This window comes from Podarcis vaucheri (assembly GCF_965113315.1).
Source record: "Podarcis vaucheri genome assembly, chromosome: 14".
NCBI lineage: Eukaryota > Metazoa > Chordata > Lepidosauria > Squamata > Lacertidae > Podarcis > Podarcis vaucheri.
The window spans coordinates 10,398,711-10,424,772 of NC_138752.1; the positions used below are offsets into that span (position 1 = coordinate 10,398,711).

General features: G+C 42.5%; 1 protein-coding gene across 9 annotated transcripts in view; it reads right to left on the reverse strand.

Annotated features, from left to right (window-relative positions):
• Positions 1 to 26,062, reverse strand: part of CSNK1G1 (casein kinase 1 gamma 1) — a 69,197-nt gene that overhangs the window by 9,546 nt on the left and 33,589 nt on the right. For 5 of the 9 annotated variants that reach the window (XM_082198650.1, XM_082198649.1, XM_082198648.1 and 2 more), the window contains exons 6-12: positions 24,323 to 24,557; positions 22,640 to 22,725; positions 20,524 to 20,608; positions 17,555 to 17,703; positions 16,471 to 16,572; positions 15,647 to 15,754; positions 13,791 to 13,894 (exon numbers count right to left, since the gene is read on the reverse strand). In XM_082198650.1, coding sequence (XP_082054776.1) covers positions 13,791 to 13,894; positions 15,647 to 15,754; positions 16,471 to 16,572; positions 17,555 to 17,703; positions 20,524 to 20,608; positions 22,640 to 22,725; positions 24,323 to 24,557 — 869 coding nt within the window. Of the gene's footprint in view, positions 1 to 9,035; positions 9,079 to 12,799; positions 12,973 to 13,790; positions 13,895 to 15,646; positions 15,755 to 16,470; positions 16,573 to 17,554; positions 17,704 to 20,523; positions 20,609 to 22,639; positions 22,726 to 24,322; positions 24,558 to 26,062 lie in introns of those variants that run through there. The other 4 variants (XM_082198655.1, XM_082198656.1, XM_082198652.1 and 1 more) reach the window with 3 other exon arrangements.

Here is a 26,062-nt window from a genome sequence, read left to right on the forward strand (position 1 = left end):
TGCTTCCAGCAACAAACTTCACTAACTTCTCTGGTTTGCTCTGAGCAAAATTTAAAGTGCTGGTTTTGACCTATCAAGACCTAAACAGCCTAGGACTTTTAACTGCTAGGTGAAAATTATTATTCAGCAAAACTTTGGAATGGGTTTAATTATAGGGGCTTCCAAATGCCCAACTGCTTAAGTTACACTGCATTTGTGTGTGTGTGTTTTTATTTGAATTTATTTTTTAGGTTTGTAGGCCAACTTGTTCCTAAACAGTAACAGAAGTAGAGGATAATACTTTGAAGACAGTAAATACAGGCTGGCAGACAGATTGCTTGTTAAGGTATTTTAGCATTTTAAATGCTGCCCAAATATGAGGGTCAAATGCCTTCACAGGATATAAACTACAAAATAAGATAGAGCAGTAGGGGACTCCACCAACAGGATAGCCTTGGATTTTTAGTCCGATAGTCTATTGAAGCCTTTCCCAACTTGGGGTCTTGCAGCTGCTTTGAAGTACAACTCCCACCAGCCCCAGCCAAATGGGAGTTGTAGTCCAAAACAGGTGCAGGGCTGACCTATTGCACACATTTGGTTTGGTAGCAAAAACAGATATCTAACATAGTTTCCCTCTCTTTTAAAGGATCAGACAATGTTACCAAAGGATGATCTAAGACTAAATTCTTGAACTGTGGGTAAAATTCCCTGGGACAGTGAGACTAGTGATCCACCATTGCCAAGTGTCAAGTTCTCCACTGCCCAGAAACAAATGGACAGAATCATATACTCTGACCCCAGCAAGAACTCAGCAAACAAAGCCAGGGGAGGAAGCTACTCAAGTTTGTAGAGAATGCAGGTTGGCCCTAATCCGAGATATTCTCACAAGTGTAAGAGATGCACTCCTGCTGAAATCTCCAGCGTCACACACTCTGTCCTGCTACAGGCAGACACCAGGCACAGGGTTAAGAGAAGTTCCTCCAGGCAGCTTATGTTTAGAAGGGGAGACCCCTCTGAAGCACACACATACTATTTATGGTGTGTGTGTGTGTGTGTGTGTGTGTGTAAACCACTTACGATACTTCGGTTTGAAGCAGTAGGCAAATAATAAATAGATAGATAGATAGATAGATAGATAGATAGATAGATAGATAGATAGATAAAGTGCCCTTCCTACAGCTGCAGTGGGGAGCTATTCCAAAAGCAACAGCACATGATGTGGCTCAAAAGACTGCAGATACATGCTCAAGAAATCTGAACTCTTAAAACACACACATACACACACCCCTTAAAGAGTCAGGTATGGCCAAGTATGTCTTAAGACTACAGAACCTCTAATAACCATGGACTTTATGGGACACCTTATGGTGCACATCTATTGCTATCTATACCTGGGTTGTATGCAATGCAATGCCAAGTTAAAGTCACTAAGCAGGACACTTGCCCTGCTGGTGAAATGTTTTGCACCAGCAGAATGTTGTTGAACCAGAGAATGCATACGCAGGCCTTTGGTAATTTTGTTGCGTGACAGACAGCACAATATGTTGTGCAATGAATTTCCACGTGTGCAATTGTTGTAGGGGATTCACCTGTTGGGCAACATTAAAACTCATCCTTGCGTTAGCAGACAGAGAACACTGGATATAGACTATTGTATTTTATGAGCCCACTTGCTTGTACAGTTTATATTTAAAACAAAAAGGTAGCTACAGATAGAAATGAGTGAATATGCATCCGATATAAAAGCCTACAGTTTAATCAGGAGCCTTCTGCAATAGTCAGATCAGGAAGGAAAAATATAAGCACCAGCATCTCCAAACTATCCATGTTCCATTCGGCCAACCAGACTTCAATAATGGCCTAATCCACAATCATAGTCCAAATATGACTATTTGGTCAAACTACTTCCACATTGATGAAAGAGTAAACACCTGGCATATATATAGTCCAGGTCTGAAAATAACTTCAAGAAGGGGCAACGGTACACAAGGAATATACCCGTGAAAAAGTAAAGTAAAACACACACAGCCTAAAACACCCCAGTTACTGGAAAATTCATGCCTAGTAGTGAATTCACTAGGCATGTTTATCCTAGCCTTATATTTAAGAATTTGCCTGTGATAATGAATTTTATAGAGTATGCACCTGGTAGAGAAGGGACTGAATGCTCCATCCCTCCCTTGCTAGCTCACTGTGTTTCCATATACTTTCCTCTGCAGCCACGACAGAAATACAAGCAAGCAGAAACAAGACTGGTATATCACATAAAATGGGGGGTAAACACTTCCCAACATAGAACAAGCAAAACCTCAGAAAAAATAACATTAAATTCTGCAAGCTCCATGGTTCCTTCCTAAAAAGCCTTACAGGAATAAATATAAACGCCCCACCACATAAACTGAATTCACTAGTCTTTTGTAGGAAGATGCTCCACAGACATAATGATACCAGTCCTGTTGGACAGGGACAAACAATTTTGTTTGCTAGGCTGGGATAATTATGCCTGAATCAGGCCATACATTTGTGCCTGAAACTCATGGGCTCACAGTGCCGTGGTACTGGACGTTACGTAGAAAGCTAAGATTTGCTATGCGTTCAGTTGAAGACACTCTAGGTCCTAAAGTGGGGACACTTGTGCAACTCTCTAAGAATAGAGGCCATGAAGCATAGCCCAAAATAGTTAAAAGTACTTGCATACCACCCAGAAGTAGAAATTTGGTATGCATACAGATGCCCCAATTACAGTCGTACCTTGGAAGTCAAACTGAATCCATTCTGGAAATCTGTTTGACTTCCAAAACGTTCAAAAACCAAATCGTGGCTTCTGATGAGAAGCCGCGTAAGCCCCGTTGGACGTTCGGGTTCCAAAATAACGTTCACAAACCGGGACAATCACTTCCGGGTTTGCGGCATTCGGGAGCCAAAACATCCGAGTTCCAGGGCGTTCGACAACCAAGGTACGACTGTACCAGGAAAGTCTGAAGGAGGACCATTTAACACCCAACAGTCAAAACTCAAGAATGGCATTTGTTCTCCAGGACAGAACACACAAAGGACTGAGTGCTGGGTTGTGAGATTCTGTTGTTCTTTCACACACTCCAATAATTAACTTATTTTGTTGTGGGAGGAGGAATCATTACCAGTAGAAGCCGGAGACAAGCAATCCATTATTGCAGAATGTAAGCTACATTAGTAACATTTGCCTCTTGTAATAAATACATGTTCAGAAGCAAAGGTACTCCAAAGCAGCAGGAACCTGAGCTAAAACATGACTCTACTCTACTCTACTTTTCACTCTAACAATCTCAATCTTCTCTCTCTCCAGTGCCATCAACACAGATGCAATTCACAAAAGCAATTACAACAGGCTGTGTTTTCAACAGAGATTACAGGCAAATGAGACTTCCTTTACTACCATTTTTCTCCACTACAAGGTATACAACAGTTAGAATCATAGAATCATAGAATCATAGAATCATAGAGTTGGAAGAGACCACAAGGGCCATCGAGTCCAACCCCCTGCCAAGCAGGAAACACCATCAGAGCACTCCTGACATATGGTTGTCAAGCCTCTGCTTAAAGACCTCCAAAGTAGGAGACTCCACCACACTCCTTGGCAGCAAATTCCACTGTCGAACAGCTCTTACTGTCAGGAAGTTCTTCCTAATGTTTAGGTGGAATCTTCTTTCTTGTAGTTTGGAGCCATTGCTCCGTGTCCGCTTCTCTGGAGCAGCAGAAAACAACCTTTCTCCCTCCTCTATGTGACATCCTTTTATATATTTGAACATGGCTATCATATCACCCCTTAACCTCCTCTTCTCCAGGCTAAACATGCCCAGCTCCCTGAGCCGTTCCTCATAAGGCATCGTTTCCAGGCCTTTGACCATTTTGGTTGCCCTCCTCTGGACACGTTCCAGTTTGTCAGTGTCCTTCTTGAATTGTGGTGCCCAGAACTGGACACAGTACTCCAGGTGTGGTCTGACCAGAGCAGAATACAGTGGCACTATTACTTCCCTTGATCTAGATGCTATACTCCTATTGATGCAGCCCAGAATTGCATTGGCTTTTTTAGCTGCCGCGTCACACTGTTGGCTCATGTCAAGTTTGTGGTCAACCAAGACTCCTAGATCCTTTTCACATGTACTGCTCTCAAGCCAGGTGTCACCCATCTTGTATTTGTGCCTCTCATTTTTTTTGCCCAAGTGCAATACTTTACATTTCTCCCTGTTAAAATTCATCTTGTTTATTTTTGCCCAGTTCTCTAATCTGTCAAGGTCATTTTGAAGTGTGATCCTGTCCTCTGGGGTGTTAGCCACCCCTCCCAGTTTGGTGTCATCTGCAAATTTGATCAGGATGCCCTTGAGTCCATCATCCAAGTCGTTGATAAAGATGTTGAATAAGACCGGGCCCAAGACAGAACCCTGTGGCACCCCACTAGTCACTCTTCTCCAGGATGAAGAGGAACCATTGATGAGCACCCTTTGGGTTCGGTCAGTCAGCCAGTTACAAATCCACTGAGTGGTAGCATAGTCAAGACCGCATTTTACCAGCTTCTTTACAAGAATATCATGGGGCACCTTGTCAAATGCCTTGCTGAAATCAAGGTAGGCTACATCCACTGCGTTCCCTTCATCTACCAGGCTTGTAATTCTGTCAAAAAACGAGATCAGGTTAGTCTGACATGACTTATTTTTCAGAAATCCATGCTGACTATTGGTGATCACAGCATTCCTTTGTAGGTGCTCACAGACTGTTTGCTTAATGATCTGCTCCAGAATCTTCCCTGCTATTGATGTCAGACTGACTGGGCGGTAATTATTTGGGTCCTCTCTTTTCCCCTTTTTGAAAATAGGGACAACATTTGCCCTCCTCCAGTCTGCCGGGACTTCGCCTGTTCTCCAGGAATTCTCAAAGATGACTGCCAGTGGTTCTGAGATCACATCTGCCAGTTCTTTTAATACTCTTGGATGCAGTTCATCTGGCCCTGGAGACTTGAATACATCTAAACTTGCCAAATATTCTTGTACTATCTCCTTAGTTATTCTGGGCTGTGTTTCCTTTGCTGAATCATTTGCTCCAAATTCTTCAGGTCGGGCATTGTTTTCTTTATCGGAGAAGACTGAGGCAAAGAAGGCATTGAGTAGTTCAGCCCTTTCTGTGTCCCCTGTTCGCATTTCACCATCTTCTCCTCTGAGTGACCCCATTGTTTCTTTGTTCTTCCTTTTGCTACGAACATACCCATAAAAGCCTTTTTTGTTGCTTTTAACCTCTCTAGCAAGCCTGAGTTCATTCTGTGCTTTAGCTTTTCTGACTTTGTGTCTACACGTGCTGGCTATTTGTTTGAATTCCTCTTTGGTGGTTTCCCCCCTTTTCCATTTTTTGTACACATCCTTTTTTAATCTTAATTCAGTTAAAAGTTCTTTAGATAGCCACCCTGGCTTCTTTAGGCACCTTCCATGTTTCCGTCTCATTGGTATTGCCTGACGTTGTGCTTTTAGTATCTCCCTCTTAACAAACTCCCAGCCATCATGAACTCCCTTTCCTTTTAGTATTGTTGTCCATGGGATCTCACCCAGCACTTCCCTAAGTTTTATGAAGTCGGCTTTCTTAAAGTCAAGAAATTGAGTCCTAGTATGCTTGGCTGCTCCTTTCCGCTGTATAGTAAACTTCAGAAGAGCATGATCACTCGCGCCTAATGATCCTTCCACTTCTACCCCACTAACCAGGTCATCAACATTGGTTAGGACCAGATCTAAAATGGCTGTTCCTCTTGTTGCTTCTCCCACTTTCTGGACAATGAAGTTGTCTGCAAGGCCAGTGAGGAATCTGTTTGACCTTATGCTCTTGGCTGAGTTTGACGTCCAACAAATATCCGGGTAATTGAAGTCCCCCATTACTACTATCTCCCTTCCTTTTGCATGCTTGGCCATCTGTTCCAGGAAGGCATCATCTATGTCCTCCATTTGGCTTGGGGATCTATAGTAAACTCCCACAATGAGGTCTCTGTTATTCTTCTCTCCCTTAATTTTGACCCAAATACTCTCACTTTGGCTTTGAGGATCTAAATCTTGGATCTCTTCACAGGTATACACATCCCTGACATATAACGCCACTCCTCCTCCTTTCTTGTCTGGTCTGTTTCTCTGAAATAGATTGTATCCCCCCATTATTACATTCCAATCGTGGGACTTATCCCACCAGGTTTCAGTGATGCCTATTATGTCATATTTAGTTTGCTGTACCAAGAGCTCAAGCTCATCTTGTTTATTTCCCATGCTTTGCGCATTAGTGTACAGACATTGAAGTCCATTAATCATTCCCCCGTGTCTCTTATTTAAGGATTTTTTCCTCCCACCACTAGGTCCGTGTGCTGTTTTCTCCATTTGGTCTATGACATTTGGATGATCATCTTCATTAATTGATAGACTCCTACCTTCAGGAGCACTGTCTCCCTCCCCCACATTAGTCAGTTTAAAGCCCTCCTGATGAGGTTTCTGAGATTTTTGGCAAAAACATTTCTCCCAACCGTTGTGAGGTGCAGCCCATCACCTCACCTCTGCCCTTTCTTTATCTGCCCTTTCTTTCAGCTACAACAGTAGCAGGTCCTTATAAGTAAGAAACATGTGTGCAAAAGACATGTAAGCTGGGGAAAGAACAGAGCAGCCAAAATATTCTCAGGGCTCTATATTTCATGGGTTGGAACAGTAATTTCTTCCCCTGGTGGAAGTGCCTCATTAACCTTAACTTTTTAACTTTGAATTTGATGTTCTATGCAATAACCTATATAGTTTCTTTTGACAATATCACAGAATCATAGAATTGTAGAGTTGGAAGGGACCACAAGGGCCAACTAGTCCAACCCCCTGCAGTGCAGGAATCTTTTTGTCCAAAGTGGGGCTTGAACCCACAGCTCTGGGATTAAGAGTTGCAGACTGAATTAGCCATCTTCCTTTGGCTGCCTTCGTTCCATATACAGTGGTACCTCAGGTTACAGACACTTCAGGTTACAGACTCTGCTAACCCAGAAATAGTACCTCGGGTTAAGAACTTTGCTTCAGGATGAGAACAGAAATTGTGCCGTGGCGGCGGGAGGCCCCATTAGCTAAAGTGGTGCTTCAGGTTAAGAACAGTTTCAGGTTAAGTACGGACCTCCAGAACGAATTGAGTTCTTAACCCAAGCTACCACTGTATAGCCAGAGGAGGAAGAAACTCAAGGGCTGCAGCAGACCCTATGAGGGACTCATTACAGAATCTTCATGGGCAGCTGGTTCCTTAAAAACACTCAGCTTTTCACACATTTCAGACATCTCAAGCTTCTCACCTGCTTTTAAAGAGTTCGGTTGTCAGGAAAAACATTCCCATTTCATAAAAAAATGCATCCCTTCCTCTACAAAGCCCCAGAGAAGAGGGAGGCACTAATTTACGTTACCATCTAGAAGTCACCCTCTGGGAGTGTCCCCCGCCCATTTGGTGAGTAGGACACCCAACACCGCACAGATTCCTCTCCACTGCAGTTTTCAAGCAGAAAAGAAAGAGCAGGACTCCTACCTTCTCCATAACCCACACAATAAGAGAAGACAGAAAATACAAGAGTGGGATTGGTGGTGACTATAAACTTTGTGGACCCTAGCCCCAAATCACACATCACTGCTCAGAAAGGTAACAATTTGTTTAGCCATTTGCAGTAGCATTACAGACCTCACTGCAATAAAATCTTAAGGTTATCATTTCTTCATGAGAGAGTTCAGGTTAAAATGTATGAGGGTGACACCTCTTACACAGAAAGGAGCATGTAGTGTTTTACAACTATGAGAGCCCACCTAGAAAGGAAGAAGAGCAGAGTTGGTAAGCTTGGTGCATCGGATAGGTAGGGGAGGTTTTGCCCTTTGTTGCCGTGGCTAAGTGACCCTCAAAACTAGCCAGAAAGCAAGTAAACCTATCTCCATAGCCATTCAGCTGACTCTTGGTTTCTGCAGCTCGGACAAGGAACCTTTGCTTATTCTGGCCCCATCAGGGCTCAAAATAGGTGTAAGACAGAATTGTAAAAATGTTTGTACCCTAGCTTGCCTTTCCTCTGTCGGGGAATGACACATGGTGACACAAATGAGAATCCCAGGTGGTCATCCATACAGGAACTGACCAGACCCAGACCGCTTAGCTTCAGCAAGGGAGTGGACTCATGTGCATTCAAGGTTATACTCTGGCATGAAACATTATGGATTCCTTTTGTTCACATACTGTTTGAGAGAACGGCTGCAGTTTGGGGCACACATAAAAACAAGTATCAGTGATAATCACAATGGTGAGAGTAGTAGCTTTTCTCCAACTTGTAAACAACCCTCATCACATAGGTTGCCTCCTTGTCCTATCCTCACCCTCTACAACAAAATATGAAGCTCTAACCCACCTTCCGTAACCTGGTGCCCTCCAGACGTTTCAGAATACAGTATGACCATTGGCCGACAGACATCTGAGTTCAAAACACCTGGAGGTCACCATTCTACAAGCTGAAGCTATAAACTAACTCTTTCCTACAAACTGCAGGAAGCCACAGGAAGTCAAGTACTTTGATCTGTGCCTGGTATAAGCAGCCTAGATGTAGTTCAGAAAATAGCTTATTGGTTCCCAGTCCAGAATAAATACTATTTTCTTACTGTAGGAGCCTAGCTCTGGAAATACCAAGCAAAGGGCAACACCCACCAAAGCCACATTTTTACCATGAAGCTGCTGACAGAAATCAGGATTGAAAAGAGCAGAACTCTAGCTCTGTAGCAAGTGCAATGCTTTCAGGACAGTTGTGCCTCTGCCACAAAAATCTGACAACTGACAAAAGTGTGCAAGTAGAGAGAAAATTGCATAGGAAATTTATTGCCTCTAGCTCTAAGCACTTCCTAACTTCAAGTATTTGTTCACCCAAGTAAAACTTAAAAGACAAGTGTTTGGTGTGTTAGGGATGACAGTCCAAGGACTCTGAGCAGCTCACCCACCCCTTCCGTTAATTTCATTTTGATTTGGCCAATCATGGCCTAGTCTGGTTCACGCCCCCTTGTATGTGAACCAGAGAGAGTGACTCACCACAAGTTGAGCATTTTCAGGCAGCTACAATAGACAGTGTGAGGAGAAAGAAAGAAAGAAAGACAAATAAAAACACAGAAAGGTAGGGAGACATTAGTTCAGAGGCGAGATGGAAGCATGTCATGGCAAGTCATGCAAACATGCAGTGCAGATCTGTGATACACACGACGTCTACCTGCCTTGTCAAACCTGGTTCCACCTGAACCTTCTGCAACTAACCAGGAAAGAGCTATCACAAGGGATTGTTGCTTTGAGACAAAGTTTTCACAACTGTCTAGGACAACTATGTTAGAGCATCAGAAAATCATCATTGATGGGAATGTGCTCTAGAGCAGTGTTCCCCAACCTTGGGCCTCCAGCTGTTTTTGGACTACAACTCCCATCATCCTTGACCACTGGTCTTGCTAGTGAGGGATGATGGGAGTTGTAGTCCAAAAACAGCTGGAGGCCCAAGGTTGGGGAACACTGCTCTAGAGGACTTTGGCAGATAGGAGCAAGGAGGTTTCTGAACCTTTTAAGTTGCAAGGAAACTCTAGAGATAGCTGGCTAAAAAGGCTCAAAAACAAATACCTTAAGTGCTTTGATGGAACATGGCAACTGATCAAAACAATACCCCTACATTTCCTTAACTTCATTTATCATTTTGAGGAGGAGTTAGTCTCCCTACATGCCTTGGAAATAAATTATTATTACCACCACCACAACTGTGTTATTTAAGTTTCAGCATGTGCTGGAGAAAGCAGAAGTAACACTTCTGGCACAAAGGATTTACAGTCTAACTTAGGCAGAACATAGGCGACAGTGGAAAATGTGGAAGAAAAACCAAAATAGATGGGACAACATCAAATGAGCTTATGGTCTGGAGGAAAATAATGGAGAGCCTTTAAATTTAAAGGCTACAAAAGACAAAGCTGGTGTGGAAAGTGACAAAGAAAGCTGGAAAAGAGATTTAAGACAATGGGTGACTTTCAACTACGGCAGCCAGCAAAAAGAGGATGCAATACCATGGATGATGGTTTAAAACAGTTTTAGAGGTAGAAACAGTAGCAGTATTAAAACAACAAGAAAGGGAAGCATTCCATGTCCGCAAGTTTGCAGTCTTGGGAGATTGGGAAAATATCAAATTTCTGCCAGCAACAGAAGTAGGGACAGGTAGTCAGGAGAGGAAGTATCTGAGTGAAAAGACCCCACCTCTGAGAATCAGAGGCAATATACCTCTGAATACTAGCTGTTGAAAAACAACAGCAGGAAAAGACTATTGCCCGCATGTCCTACTTGTGGACTTCCCATAAACGTCTCATTGGCTACTATGAGAAACTGGATGCTAGACTGCACAGGTCTTTGTTTTGATCCAGTAGGGCTCTTCTTAGGTTAATATCTGAATTCTTACCATGTTGTTTAGTTTGGGATACAGGAGTTGTTAGCAATGCAATCAGAATAAAAGAATTTATTAGAAGTTGATAATCACGAGTTTTAAAAAGGGAGAATTTTTATCTGTATAAGTGTAGTAAGCACAAGCAATGAGAGCTAAATGCAAGCAACCAGAGGCAAATGGCTACATTTTGAATGGAAGTAGAGCATATTATGGGACGCGGGTGGCGCTGTGGGTAAAACCTCAGCGCCTAGGACTTGCCGATCGCATGGTCGGGGGTTCGAATCCCCGAGGTGGGGTGCGCTCCCATCGTTCGGTCCCAGCGCCTGCCAACCTAGCAGTTCGAAAGCACCCCGGGTGCAAGTAGATAAGTAGGGACCGCTTACCAGCGGGAAGGTAAACGGTGTTCCGTGTGCTGCTCTGGCTCGCCAGATGCAGCTTGTCACGCTGGCCACGTGACCCGGAAGTGTCTGCGGACAGCGCTGGCTCCCGGCCTATAAAGTGAGATGAGCGCACAACCCTAGAGTCTGTCAAGACTGGCCCGTACGGGCAGGGGTACCTTTAAACCTTTAGAGCATATTATGAGCCAGGGAATGAAATAAAGGAAAAGGAAAAAAGAAGTTAAAGAGGATCAAGAACGGCAAAAACAATATATTTAAGGGAACGTTGACATGATTGAAAGTACCAGATTGTTTAATTAGAATGCAAGCAACTCTAAGGTTTGGCCAGAAGAAGGTATTGAAAACTTTGGTAAAAGCAGTTTCAGTGTAGTTAATCTAGCAAAAATAAGATTGAAAAGAGTAAAGGAAGGAGTTGGAGGTCAAAAGGTAAGCAGGATCATACGAAATGCTCAGCAAATTCTGCACTGAAAGGTACTGGATGGCAGCTGAAAGGGGGAAGTATGAATATAAGGAGGAAATAAGGACTGAGAAATATTTGTATGTCTGAAAGCCCACGATAAGGAACTAGGCAGCACAGAACAAATGAAGATAGCTAGAGAGAGAAATCAGAGGTAGGAAAGGATGGATCAAGAGATCAGGTTGCATGATTGAAGGTAGTGAGCATCTTTCATATATATATGAAGGATAGAGAAACTGATTAATGACAAAACTAGGGAATTCTGCATATGGAGGGAAATGAAAAAAAGGTCTGGATAGAAATTCACAGAAAGATCTTATATTCTTTGAGCAGGAGGTTCACAGCAAGAAAAAAAAAAGAGCAGACAGAAAGGCTTCACTAGCAAGAAAAAGTCTGGAGACACACAGACACAGCAGGCTTAAAAAATGACGAAGTCACACAGCTTGAGGTAGACAACATTTGAATGGTCTGCTAGAAGTTGATGGCTTAATAAGTAAATAAAGATCACCCATGGCTGGCAGATGAACAGGCAGAAAGGAAGAGTAAAAGGCAGAGCGAGGAAAGAGAAGAGACAGCATCTTGTCTAGAGGAAAGTAAAACTGAAACGCCTTTTTCAGCTTTCCAAATTTTACTATACAAGTTAAACACACACACAACCTCACCCATCAGTTCTATGCATAATTAATTGCCCCCAAGCCCAATAAAATTAGTAAGACTGTGGTATCAGTCATTTCCTTTGAATAGCTGTACTTTTCAACTGAAGTATATTGACTAGAAGTCTGTGTGAATTCAAATGTCTTGGAAACTTTTAGCATACCCAGGAAATTGTGGATAAAGCTTGAATGTGCAATTTCCATGGAAAGGTCAAGTGCAGAGGAGATATGGTACACCGTGTTGTAACCACAGGACCTTCCCCAATTCCACCGTCAACATTAAATGTCCCTAACTTCCTTATTTACTGCAGAAGAAAACAATTCTTCACATAGCTCAGCTGTAAAATCAAAGTCAGTAATGGTATTTTATTGGCATCTCCCACTAAGGAGGCAATCCTAAGCATGCTTAGTAGGGAGTAAAAAAACTCAATGAATGTACTGTGATTTATTTTCAAGTTAACATGCAGAGATATTGCTGTTGTCACAGCTGCAGCAACAAGTCCACCACAGGAGAGTATGTCCTTGGGGACATTCTGGAGTCTTAATTTTTAGGCTCCATGGACATGGCCTAACTTAACTTAGCTGATGCTGCAGCACCAAAGCAAAGGCTGTCTTGCACAGAGCAACAAGCTGAACAATTTATTGAAAGCTAGCATCCAAAGCGAAGTACAAGTACCGAAGCCCAGTTCACTTGAGCAGCACTTGGTGGAAGCTAGTCTGCTGTCAAAAGAAACTCAGGCAGAAAGCTCTGTATCATATAACAATAAATATCCAAAGTAGTCAATATCTCATCCCACCATCTGCTGAAATATATTGTTCCCTTGCAGAGGAACAGAGGCTCAGCTGGGAATGGAACACACAATTATTAAGTTTGCCACAAGGACCACTTAATTTTATTTAAATACATTCAAATCCTGAATTTCCTGCAGCTATAAAGCTCTCCTTATGGCTGAAGACAGAAATGTTTGCAGAACGATAACACATTTCTTGGGTAATGGAGTGCTTGGCGATTACTTCTCAGCTGAAGATTCACACCTGAAGCACAATTAGAGGTATTGCATATACTTGCTTTTCTCACAAGCAATTTCAGGCTATTTCCAGCCTAGGAAATAAAGAATCACAATGCTTGCCAAGAAGCCTATGCTGAGACATTCAGTAGCCACAAGGCAAGTCAGTCAATCTGCTATGCCTTGATCTATGAAGCCTTTGTGGAACCTCCTTCCCACAATGCATTAGGTATGTGCTGACTTCATTTATAAAGAAAAGAGGACTGCTGATTACCTAGAGAAGATTCCACATCATGGTTCATGTAATGGTAGAAGATCATGCAAAGTGCCACCGGATGGTGGAGATGGGAAAACAGCCAAAGCATTATTCCCTCAACAAAATACCTTGCAACACTCAGCAGGCAGCTTATAAAGTTACCTTACATGTTTCCATAGCAAAAAAAGGAGTTACTCGCAGTCTGACAGGTTAACTTAGAATTGCATAGGCTCAGATTTCAAGAATGAGGGATAAAGAGGGACTCTGACTTCTGCATCCTCAGCGCTAGTTATGCGCATACAGTTTGACAAACAGAAACTACAGCCCTAACTCAGAGGACGTTTACTATACATGCCACTTGCAAATTCTTCTGAAATACTGATTTGCAATGCATGCTCTGGCCAACAGCAACATTACCTGGGCAGTGCAAGTGAAAAGAAGCTGTACCATCAGCAGCAGCACTAAGGATAACATGCAAAAACAAAGCATCTGATAGCAGGTTATGGATATAGGCATCAAACACAAGAACACACAAACTGATTTGACACACAAATGATGCGGGAGGGAAATTGCTTTCACAGCAAACATACTTAGCTTCCTCCACTACTTCCACCTCAGTACGTGCTGAAATTTGTACATTGGAAGGTGCTCCTGTTGGTTCATCGTTCAACTCACCATTGGTCGAGCTTACCACCTTAAAAAAATAGAAACAAAGCCCCAACATTAATATGAAAACATAGCCCCAGTTTGTGTCACATGCATTGGCACATTAAATTAAGTGAAAAGGAAACTTGGTGCTCAGAAAGGAAGTTCTCTGCAAACATTCCAGCAGTTTTTGTTTTTTTCTGATTAGGATATACTTAAAAAATGTGTGAGACATAGAATGAATTCTGCAGAGTACTAGTTTATGAATCTTAAGGCATTAATTTTTACACCTCTAGCCTAATTTGGGATCAAGAGGGTTCCAATGACAGAGAAAATCCACAGTGCTCTGAAATAATCAGTGGACGCATCATCAAAAAGAAAGAAAGCAGTGCAGGTGGTCAAAATATACATATAGTGTGCATGACCAAAGTTTGCCTGTATAAAACTGTCTGAGGAGTGATGGCTTGTCTCTCTCTACTATGTATAACATACACACCCAACTACAGAGTGAAATAACGATTGAAGCTGGGACCTACATGTGAAGCACATGGTCTGTCCACAAATTTTGCTCTGCTTAGAAAGAGGGGTTTGTTTTTTAGGGGTTTTGCTTTGCTTTGCTTTTTTCACATGTATGAAGGTAAATGGACTACTAAGAATCTGTGGGCTATTAGTTTTGTTTGCTTATTTTCAACACTACCTTGGAAGCATTGATTTCTCTTTACCAAATGTTCAAGCAATTCTGGTTGGTGAGGGGAGGAAGCAGATATCAGGGTAGCTGTAGCCAGATACCAGACAGCAGCAGCCTCCTTGTATACTCTCCACAAATTCTCATCTATTTCCTTATTGCCTATTTCAACTTACTTCTATTATCCTGACCACTTTCAGATTTCTTGTCTCTCAGTTCTAAAATAGACTTTGCATCCTCATGTATTTATTTATTGCAGGGAGGTTGTCATGCAATTCCACTGAAGTCTCAGAACAACTGCCTTCCTGTTTGAGATTCTGGGTCCTCTGGTCTGAAACTTTTTGCTCCCAAGGTTTGAGGCTTTTTAGTTTACTTTTTAAAAAGTGAGTAAGTGGGTGGGGAAATCACAAAGTTGTATAAAATCATGCATGGCATGGAGAAAGTGGATGAGATGAACACTAGAGATCAACCAATGAAGTTGTCAACAATAAATGAACAGTCAACAATAAATAAAGTTCCTGGTACAGAATAACAGAATACAAGAAAGAGTAAATCCTATTGTGCTATTGAGTGAAATTTAACTCTTAAGAAAATAAAGGTAATAGCTTTATGAATAGTTCTAAACTTCTACTTTCCTCTTTCTCCCCCTTTCTAGCTACATAAATTATTATTTTTTCTTTAATGATAATTACACCTTATTTATAACTTTGTTCTACCCGATACATGTATTTATAGCATTTGTTTCTAAGACACTGTGGAAATACCATAAGCATGGTAATATTAGTTACAAAATAAAAGTATCTGGAAGACACTAAAACAAAATCCTGAAAAAAGAAACAAACTCTGTCTAAAGAATCAACATAGACAAATGGTGACATCACACTTGCCTACCAAACACTCTCATACAACACCAAACTGAGGAAATCTGTGTCCCGGAGATATTCTGAGTACAGACAAAGTTCTCATACTGTGCTGCCTCATACCTTGCGACAGGCAATTCACACATTTTAGCTGAAGCATCAAGTTAACCAAATATGCACCAGAATGTGGTGCATATGAACGTTACAAGAAAGGGACTGCGCTAGAAAAGATGTGTGGAACAGAGAAGGACAATACCTGTACTGATCCCCCATGCCGATCTGAAGTTAAGTGAGATTGCAGAAACAAAGCATTGGCTTGTCGCATTGGTGCCATTTCCCATTCTCCGCGACGTTCTGATGCAGACTGCATAGGCATTTGCAAGCACAGAGCAAAAAGACAGGAGGGAAGGCAAAGGTAAACCAGAGCAAAGCAATGCTTTATTTTAAAAAGCACATTGTCAGCTCGCTGTAGGGTGGGCGCCGAGAAGCAAAGCAATGAAGAAGTATTAATTCTGACAAGTCTACTCCCAACCATTTGCACAGAAGCCAAAAGCAGTAAATACCAAAGTGGACTTCCTATTGTGGGGGGGGGGGATCCAGGGCAAGTCTCTGTTATCAAACATTTTAAAGGTTAGCCAAGCCTACTGGCAGTCACACAATCTCTCACACATGTGTACATAGTTTATAGATATATACACACGCATCATAGGTCCAAGTAGAAACCTCTCTTCTCAGCCCAGTGCTGCAGTGGAAATGCATTACAGCAATGGGTAGAGAGATTTAAAGCCATCCTAATACTGCAATGGGGAATAAAGTCCTATCTTGCAAAAAGAGTCTCTCCTTTCTTCAAAGCCTGACATTCACCATTATATATCACTCATTTCAAAAATACAGTAAAGCAGATTAACAGGAAAGATTCCTAAATACAGGATAATGTTAATTAATCAGACTTCCTACCACCCCAATCACCCAAGAAACAGAATTAACAGTCTTTTTTCTGTATGTCCCTCTTTATAAATTAAGGTTTCAGTAAAGATTTGAATGGAAAGTTATAGCTGAAACAATGTTATGCTAACAAACCTGATTTCGGAGAGGCTGCATCGATGATCGATCCCTATGTGCATGGATGTCTCTTGTTACAGATGGTCCAGACTCCACATGCATGGGCCCCACTGGAGTGGGCTGGAAAAGAAACACACATACAAAAAGAATTGACCCACCAGTTGACTCTCAAACAATCTGTTGACTTAACAACTAGAGCAGATAATTTTTGAGTAGAAACCAAACAGATGCTGCCCCCCTATCTTCAATTAATGAACTTGCTGCTTTCAGCCAATAGCCTACAGCTTCTTTAAGACAAAGAGCCACACCTGAAATCTCATGCTATCTAGCTGGCCACAAAAATGCACATATTTAACATCTACATGAATGTGGTAGATGGCACAATGCTGTTCTGAACTTCTCCTTGTTCTGGACGCTCCCCTACCTTCCTGGAGGTTTAATCTTCCCCAGATAATGATGGACAAATGTCTCTTCAAAACATTTGGGGTTTGCTCTTTGATCCCCTCTTGGTCTGAGAGGAGAGTTTGGCAGTCAGATTGATTCACCCACCCTCACCCACTGGTCACGTTTGACCCTCTAAAGCGTGGGGAGATAACAATCTGCCTGCAGCCTGGAAAAGTTCCTCAAGTTCCACATGGCTGAAGGCAGGGAACAGATATGTAACATGATAAGAATCTTATGGCGAATTTAGTTGATAAGGGAAAGGAGAACAGGCAACTAAGTCATACTAATAAAGAAGTAGAAATGAGCACAAACAGTTACAATCGGTCATATCTGACATACTACGGTTCTGGAGGAGAGCCAATAAAATATGCATTCTGTCATCCCTCCAGTCACAATGCAAGAGCACCAATTGCATCTACATTACAATACTACTTGTTTGGAAAGACACATTTAGTAACTTGAACAAAGAAAAATGTTTGGAGCCTTGAACACGTATATGGCTTTGCAGTAAAGTTTTCAATGTACAGCAAAAAGGTCATCTTGTGTTCTCAGTTCATCATGAATTGATTACTTGCAATGTAACTGGCATTTAAAAGGGACATTATAGAAAGAGCAACAGTCAAGAAAAAAAGGAATATGTCACTCAGCTCCAACATACAATTGGCCTGCCAACCCAGTCGTAGGCGTAATCAAAGGTGAATCCTCTCTTTTCAAATAACTCTGTGAAGATTGTTCGTAGATAATCATAGTCTGGTCTCTCGAAGAAGTCTAATCGTCTGACATAACGAAGATAAGCTGCCATCTCCTCTGTTAAAGGGAATTAGGAAGAAGCAACATCAGATAATCTGTTCAGAAAGAAGTAGAAGCAGAATACATTTCAACATTACCTACTGGTCGGATTAATCCCCTAAGATATAAACCTACAAAAGTAGATGAGGGAGGTCAACAAACCTGTGCCACTGGTAGGATGATATGCAGTCACAATTTCCAAATGGTTCTCCTTAGTACACTTGAGGCCATTTAGACATATGAAAAGGCAAACTTTCAGGTAGCAAAAATATATAATGGAGAACAGTTTAGAGAGGAGGAAGCATTTACACCAGACCTCCCAATTCTCTCAGTGGACATCAACATAAAAATACACATTTTTTCAAGTGTACTACCTCAACAGTTCAGGGTAGGTTAAGGCATGTTTATATTAAATAGATGGGCTCCTGTCTTCAAAACAAGGGCCCATAAGCCAAGTTACAAAGAGAGATAAAAGCAAATGAAAATAATGAATAGCTGCATTTTAAGAGCTATTTGAGTCCTTGCCACAATGTTCTGTTGAGGTCAGTGTGCTATAATCAGATGTAGGGAACAGAGCCTACACTGCTAATCTGGAGTCAGTAATAACCCAAACAAGGCCACAAATGTTTTGAACAATAGCTCAACATACTGTATTCTTCCGTGTATAAGACACTATTTCCCCCCTATTTTTTCAAGTTTAAAATTGGGGGTTGTCTTATATACAGATTGTGCATATGGGGGATTTCTTTATTTGGAGTCCCAAAAAATGGGGGTCTTGTTATACACGGGGGCATGTTATACACAGAAAAAATATGGTATGCTGCTCAGAGGTTTAAAGAGCTACTTGATTTAAATCAGTCACAACCTGCTGGTCTTGAATGTTCTTTGAGTTACAGCACCTATGCTGAGCTACATATGTATAATGACAAGCAATATGACAGCTATCAAACAGAACAGAGGTATTTCTTCCCATTGTTAATTATGTTGCACTTGCATGCTTGACTGCAAGAAAGAGTGAGTGCAGGTAATTCTCTCCCCGACCCTCCCCGATGACATCAATAGCAATCAGATTGTTTGAAGTGCACATAAGTCTAAAATAGAGTATTTTCAGGTTCATCACACTTATCCAATGACTCACTGACTTAAGAAGCCTATTCAGAGCCTCTACTACCTCCCTAAGATTCAGTGAAAACGAGACAGAGTTGGATGCTAGTGTGCTGACAACACCACACACCTAGTCTCCTAAGAACCCAAGGAGGACTGGAACCACCAAAGGCAATGCCCATGAGGTCCACATTGGAAGATGTCCCAGATGGACCCCAGCCCCAGTCCATGGTATGGGATATTACCAGTGAGAGTTCTAGAAGAAACAGTAAAGAAAAACATTCCTCCCAATTCATTTTCCAGCAATCAGGGCACTTTCTATCCTTGAAATGGGTCAACAACCATGTTTGCTAACTTGTCCCTCAGCTACTCACATCACCATTCTAGGGCCCTACCTATCAGAAATAATCAATTCCAAAGAAGCGCATGGAGGACTGTAGCCATCTGCAGGCGACAAAAGAAAGCTCTCTAGTACAGTGTTTCCCAACCGGTGTTCCGCGGCACACTAGTGTGCCGCGAGACGTTGCCTGGTGTGCCGTGGGAGGGAGGCGGGTGAGTCGGGCGGCGAGAGGCGGGGCGGCGGCGGTGAGGAGAGGCCGCCCAGCGCGGGGCTCTCGCCGTCTGCCTGCCTGGCTGCCTGCGTGGCGCTGACGTCACGGGGCTGTAACGTGCCCCACATAGGCACACGCGGGGCGGCGAGCGAGCTCCCTCCCACATCCCATCGCCGCTCGCTTCGGCCGGCCTACTGGACTGTCGCAGGCGGAAGGCCTGCACATGCGCGAGGTTTTCGCGCCTTCGGGATTCCCTTCACGCCTTCCTCCTCCCGGGTCCTTGAGAGCGCGGGAAGCGGCAGCGCGAGACCGGTGTTGAGCCTGGTAGGTATTGCGCTTGCCAAGGCAGTCATTTGGGAAATGAAAACTTGCAAAGCAAGCAACCAGTTCAATCTGAAGTACGTGTATGCTTAATATCCTGTATCTGAAACCTGTTCTGCCCCCTCCCCCACACTTGGTGCCATTTTCATCTACACATGCAGCAGAGTAAGTTGACCCAGAATAGTACCAATTCAGATGGCAGATGGGAGAATGACAGTGCTGAATGCTTTCCCATGTAGAACAGTCCCCGCAAATAAAAACCTAGCATATTTGGAAGAGGGATGCTAGCCTAACCATTACCTTCTATGCTGTTACTATTTTTTATTTTTTTTTACATAAGTAAAAAGTGACCTTTCCCCATCTGGCATGGTGGTGTGCCTCGAGATTTTTTTCATGAAACAAGTGTGCCTTTGCCCAAAAAAGGTTGGGAAACACTGCTCTAGTACACAGCAGAGTTGTTGTGAACTTGACCAGACTGATTTACTCTGTGCTAGGACTGGCACGTATCATTAGCCAGGTGGTTGCAAGCAATCATTTAAAACCAGGGAAGGGTAACCTGTGGCTCTCTGGATGTTGATGGACTCCAACTCCCAGAAGTCACAGGCATTATGGTCAATGGTCAGGAATGATGAAAATAGTTACCCAACTACACTTGGAGAGTCACAGTTTAAACACAAGTATCACTGAAATTTACAGCCAACTCTGATGTTAGCCATACATTGAACAAAGAATCCAAGCATACCAGTAGGAACACATTTGTTCCAACACTTTGAGCTCAGGAAATGCTGCTTTAACAAGAGCCTGGTTCCTATTTTCAGAAGGCACCTTGCACAGAAGCTACACCGCCCAGTATGAAACTTACCTGGGAAGTTCTCACAGAGAACATCAATTGGAGTGTTCCTCTTTGTGTCCCCAATCTTCTGGTATCTCTCTTTTAATGTATCAGCCTGTGTAAGGCAAATATATATTTTAAGAGGGTAAGGCAAGCCACTCTCTTCCCCTCTCTGCCTCCCATATGCAACATGGGGATAATATTGACCTATTTTATCAAGCCGTTTATCAAGCCGTTGATGGCACTATAAAGTACCATATACCATATACCATATACACATTACTTGTTACTACTATTGCATGAACGGGTCTGCGTGTGCAAGCTCACACAACATGGCTTTCCTGCCAGCTCCTTGACCCATTACAGCCAGTCTGCACCCTCTCCAAAGCTCCTCTTTCTACACAGCCCAGAAAAGGGGTGTTTGAAGTTATTTTGAAACGTGCTCTTTACAAGAACGTTTACTCTAAGACCATTACTATCTATAATCATGATAATCAGCAAGTTGAGAGCGACTCTACTAAGCTAATTATCTCCTTCACCCATTAACTCTCTAACCCTTTGCTGTATTCATCCTGACAAAGGACTTCCATCTGCACCACTGCACAGCTCATCAAGCATCTGTTTACAACAGAAGATCTAAAAAGGATGGGAGCCTGATCCTTCCCACCCAATAAAAGCCTATTCTAGATTTTTCTCCTTTATTTGCACACTAGACCTCTTCTTTGTTACTGTTCCTTAATGAGGTTCCAAGAACAAAGCAAGGGGAGTTGATGCTAAACCTCTGTGTGGGAGGCCTCCTCCTTTACAGGCTGACAAATTGGATGTGAGGGAGTCCAGCTGTGAAGTGGACAGGAGGGGCTAGGCAGATGAAGGAGGATTATACAGAGAAAAATCAGGCAAAATGAAAACAGGAACTAAAGGGAAGCTTGAAAATGCAGATAGGTAGCCGTGTTGGTCTGCTGTAGTCAAAACAAAATAAAAAAAATTCCTTCCAGTAGCACCTTAAAGACCAACTAAGTTTTTTATTGGTATGAGCTTTCATGCGCATGCACACTTCTTCAGATATCTGAAGAACATTTGGTCTCTAAGGTGCTACTGGAAGGAATTTTTTTATTTTGTTTTGAAAATGCAGTTCATCTGCACTGGGGCAAAATGAGGATAAGAGATGCAGCAGGAGAAGCATGTCTTGCAGTCATATTTAGCTGCTCAGTAAGGAATATGTCAGCAATTAAAAACAAAAGGGCAAGACATGCAACTTCCCCTGGCTGACTATCAGGATTAAATTCAAAGTTGACTAGCAAACTGAAGAGTATCATAGTGAGTGGAGCTTGGGCAATGAACCAATCAGAGCCAGCTTGCCCATGAAGACGGGTGAAATGCCCGCCTCACGTGGCAGAAATGCATGAGGTGGCGCCCCACCACTTCCACTACCACAAGGGAGATGTTCTAGCATCCAAACATTGCCTCTCATCTTCCCCGCACCTCTGGGGTGGGAGAAGCCAAGCAGTAATGCTTTGAGGGGTGCCCTGGTTCCTGCCAAGTTTGGCAAGTTCAAAGACATTTCTGTGTGACATGCTGCCACTTGGCTCCCACTTCCCCAATGGGGGGTGGGGGTGGGAGAAGCCAAATGACAACATTTTGAGGAGTGCCCCAGCCCCTGCAAAGTTCAGTAAAATCCAAGGCGCAGAGGTAGTAGTGTTGGGGGGTAAGGAGTGAAGACAGGAGGTGGGATGTGCTATTTTGCCTCAGGTGGTGAAACAGGAAGGGCCACTCCTGACACCAGTTATCACTGCCCAAAGCCATGTTTTCTTAAAAACTGTATAGTCATGCCTTGGTTGATGAACGTCTTGCGAGTCAAAAGTTTTGGCTCCCAAACACCGCAAACTCAGAAGTGAGTGTTCCAGTTTGCTAACGTTCTTTGGAACCTGAACATCCGACACGGCTGACGCTGCAGCCAATCGGAAGTCACACCTTGGTTTCCAAATGTTTTGGAAGTCGAACGGATTTCCAGAACGGATTCCATTCGACTTCCAAGGTACCACTGTACAAGTAAATCTGAATCCTCAGAGAAGAGAGTAAAGCTCTACGTCAAACAGGAAGTATCTGCTGGCAGCTATTATACTGAGCAACACACTTTAGCAAATACCTTAAGGCCTTGCCAGGGCAAACTGCCTCGAAGGAAATACATGAACATATGTCCAAGGGCTTCCAAGTCATCTCGACGACTTTGCTCTGAAAAGATGTAAGAAAATGCACCACTGCTTTATCCGCTCTATCAGAAATGCCTACTAAATTACATTCCTAGCTCTGGCACAATGTGGAAAACATTTGTAGGCATCAGGGAGCACACAAGGGGATATTTGTCAAAGACTCCTGATTGGCCATGAAGTCTTAGTGTAGATTTATTCTCTATTTACAAAAAGACATCCCTGCTTCATGCTCTATGGATGAACTGGCTCCAAATCTAGATACAGCTATTTCATTAAAGTGGTCTTTAGCTTATTGCAAGTCAGGAATAAAAACCCCAGGACTATGGTAAAAATAGGATTTACAGTGGTACCTCGGGTTAAGTACTTAATTCATTCTGGAGGTCCGTTCTTAACCTGAAACTGTTCTTAACCCGAAGCACCACTTTAGCTAATGGGGCCTCCTGGGGCTGCTGCGCCGCCGGAGCACGATTTCTGTTCTCATCCTGAAGCAAAGATCTTAACCTGAGGTACTATTTCTGGGTTGGTAGAGTCTGTAACCTGAAGCGTATGTAACCTGAAGCGTATGTAACCTGAGGTACCACTGTATAGGGTTGCTTATGCAACCTCTACAAGATGGATAAATGTGTCCTTTCAAGTATGACATAGCCTATGCTGTGAAGCTTCCAAGATATTCAACGGAGTACAGTGCACTCTACTAGTGTGAGGACAAAGCATTACAGGAAATGAGAAGTCAAGATTGCAAGGAAAGTAAAACAGTAAAAGCTCCAAAGAAGCCCATGTTGATCACGCAAGTGCAGCTAAGGCATTTACATAAGTAGCCAAACAAGAAGCACTCTGGAAGCTAAATAATGCTTTGGGTGTTTTCTGCTAGAGCTGGCTTACAGGTTGACATAAAACAACACAAACACTGATTTGCTAAAAATCTATTTCAGAGTTTCAAAAAGCTATCAATACCAAAACAGCTAAGGACAAAACTGTGTGTATATGGACAAGAGCAAAATCCAAATGGAACTAAAAAAGTGCAAGGAAACTATTGAAGAGCTAGTCAGATGAAAGCCATTAATGGACAAAATGAAAAGCTACTGCTGTTGGTAGGTTTTCATTTGGTCTGGTAAAGGCTACTTTATGTATATTATTTGTAATCACCATACCATATTTTTCTGTGTATAAGATTATATTTTTTCCTAAATTTTTGAAGTTTAAAATAAGGGGTTGTCTTATACATGGATAGTGCATAGTGCATTTTCTTAATTTTGAGTCCCCAAAAATAGCGGGTGTCTTATACACGGAGGCATCTTATACACTGAGAAAGGCGGTATTTATTAATATTCTTAACAATGAAATTTAAATATATTTGTATAAAAATGTGCTACTGACAGGTAGGCATGCAAAAGTATGCAACAGTAGCAACAAAATGTCTTTCAAATTGTAAGCCTGAGGACAGAGTCTTCTTCCACTTAAGAGCAGGATAAAAATGCTTTGAAAACACACAAAGAGCATTCAAATGTCTCATTTTTTATAACATCTGAAAATGTTTTAATGGCATAAGTTCTGTAGAAAAGAGCCTGAGCTCTTCCGCTAATACAGATGAAGTAAGAGACAAAGGTATCGTAACAAACCTTTGCCAAGATGGGTGTTGATGGACATATATCTGGCTGTTCCAGTTAGGCTCTTGTGTTCCCTGTAAGGTATGTGTTTTTGGGTTTCAGGATCAATGTACTCCTTGGCCAGTCCAAAGTCTATTATGTGGATGATGTGTTCTTTCTTATTTCCTTGCCGTCCAATAAGGAAGTTTTCTGGCTTGACATCTCGATAAATGAGATTCTTTGAGTGCACAAATTCCATTCGAGAGATCTGTAAGACAAGACAGTATTAAAATGCCTTTAATTACAAAACTGTCAAGAGTGTGTCAATTATTAAAGAGCTAGTGTACATTAAAGTGTAAGTTAACATCATTCCCAGATGTTAAAATACCTTAATAGAAAAGAAATAATGCAGTGTTTTTTATAGAAGAAAACCATCTGCCAAGGAACCCTCAAGGTGTTCCAGAAGATTCTGAAGTATGATCTACATAAGAGAATCAGCTCATGAATGGCTCTGAGCACGCCGGTTGTCATTGTTGCCCCACATTAATAATAATAATAATAATAATAATAATAATAATTTATTATTTATACCCCGCCCATCTGGCTGGGCCTCCCCAGCCACTCTGGGCGGCTTCCATAAAAACCAAAAATACAATAAAATATCACACGTTAAAAACTTCCCTGAACAGGGCTGCCTTAAGATGTCTCCTGAATGTCAGGTAGTTGTTTATTGCTTTGACATCTGCTGGAAGGGCGTTCCACAGGGCGGGCGCCACTACCGAGAAGGCCCTGAACAGACAGGCAGCGCAGAACATCCTCAACATCCCAAGGAAGAGGAAGCTTGACAGCAATTGGTAGCAAGCCAACTTCTAGGAGCCTTGTTCATCATTACTCATCTCACTGATAACACCTCTTATAAGCTTCAAGAAATCCCAGAGTTCCATACAAGTTTGAATGCCACTTCTCTAATCCATGTTCTGCTTTCCATCATCATCAGATTCTTGAATACTAGAAGTTATCTAGTGCAACCTACTTTTCAACTCGTACACATTTAACATGATGCACTTGTAATCAATCTGACCAGCTTGACACGTTCCATCATTTGAAAGTGCCCAAACTCTATTTTGGGAATCAAACCTTACATGCAGGACCAGCTAACTTTCATTTCCTTGTCTGCCACCAGGCCTGGTAATATAACTGTAGTCCATGAGGTTGTAACCTCAAGGCTGGAATACTGCAATGCACTCTTATGTGGAGCTCCCTTTGGCCTGGCTCAGAAACTCCAACTGGTGCAGAATGTGGCAGTAGGACTGCAGATAAGCACCTGACAAACAACATGTGACACCATTACTAAAACCTCTACACTGGCTGCCCATTACTACTGAGCCAGGCTAAAGGCCCATGTATTAGTTTACAAAGCTCTTAACTATTTAATTCCAGGGTATCTTTGGGACTGCCTGATCCCTTACATCCCAGCTCGATCACCGACACATGAAGAGGAGTTGTTGGTCATTCCCAAAGTTTGTGAGGCTCATTTGACTGCAATAAGAAACCAAGTCTTTAATACAGGGTTTGGCAAACTACGGCCCCTGGGCCGGATCAGGTCCACCTGGGTCCTAAATCCGGCCCACACTGCAAAGCCGGAACCCACTGCAAAGCCAAGACTCCCAGCGATGGTGACGGGAAGAAGAGGCCGAGTGGTGGCGGCTCTGCCAATCAAACACTGTGCTTGGTTTACCTCAATGCAGTGACATCTCTGCCAATCAAACGCCG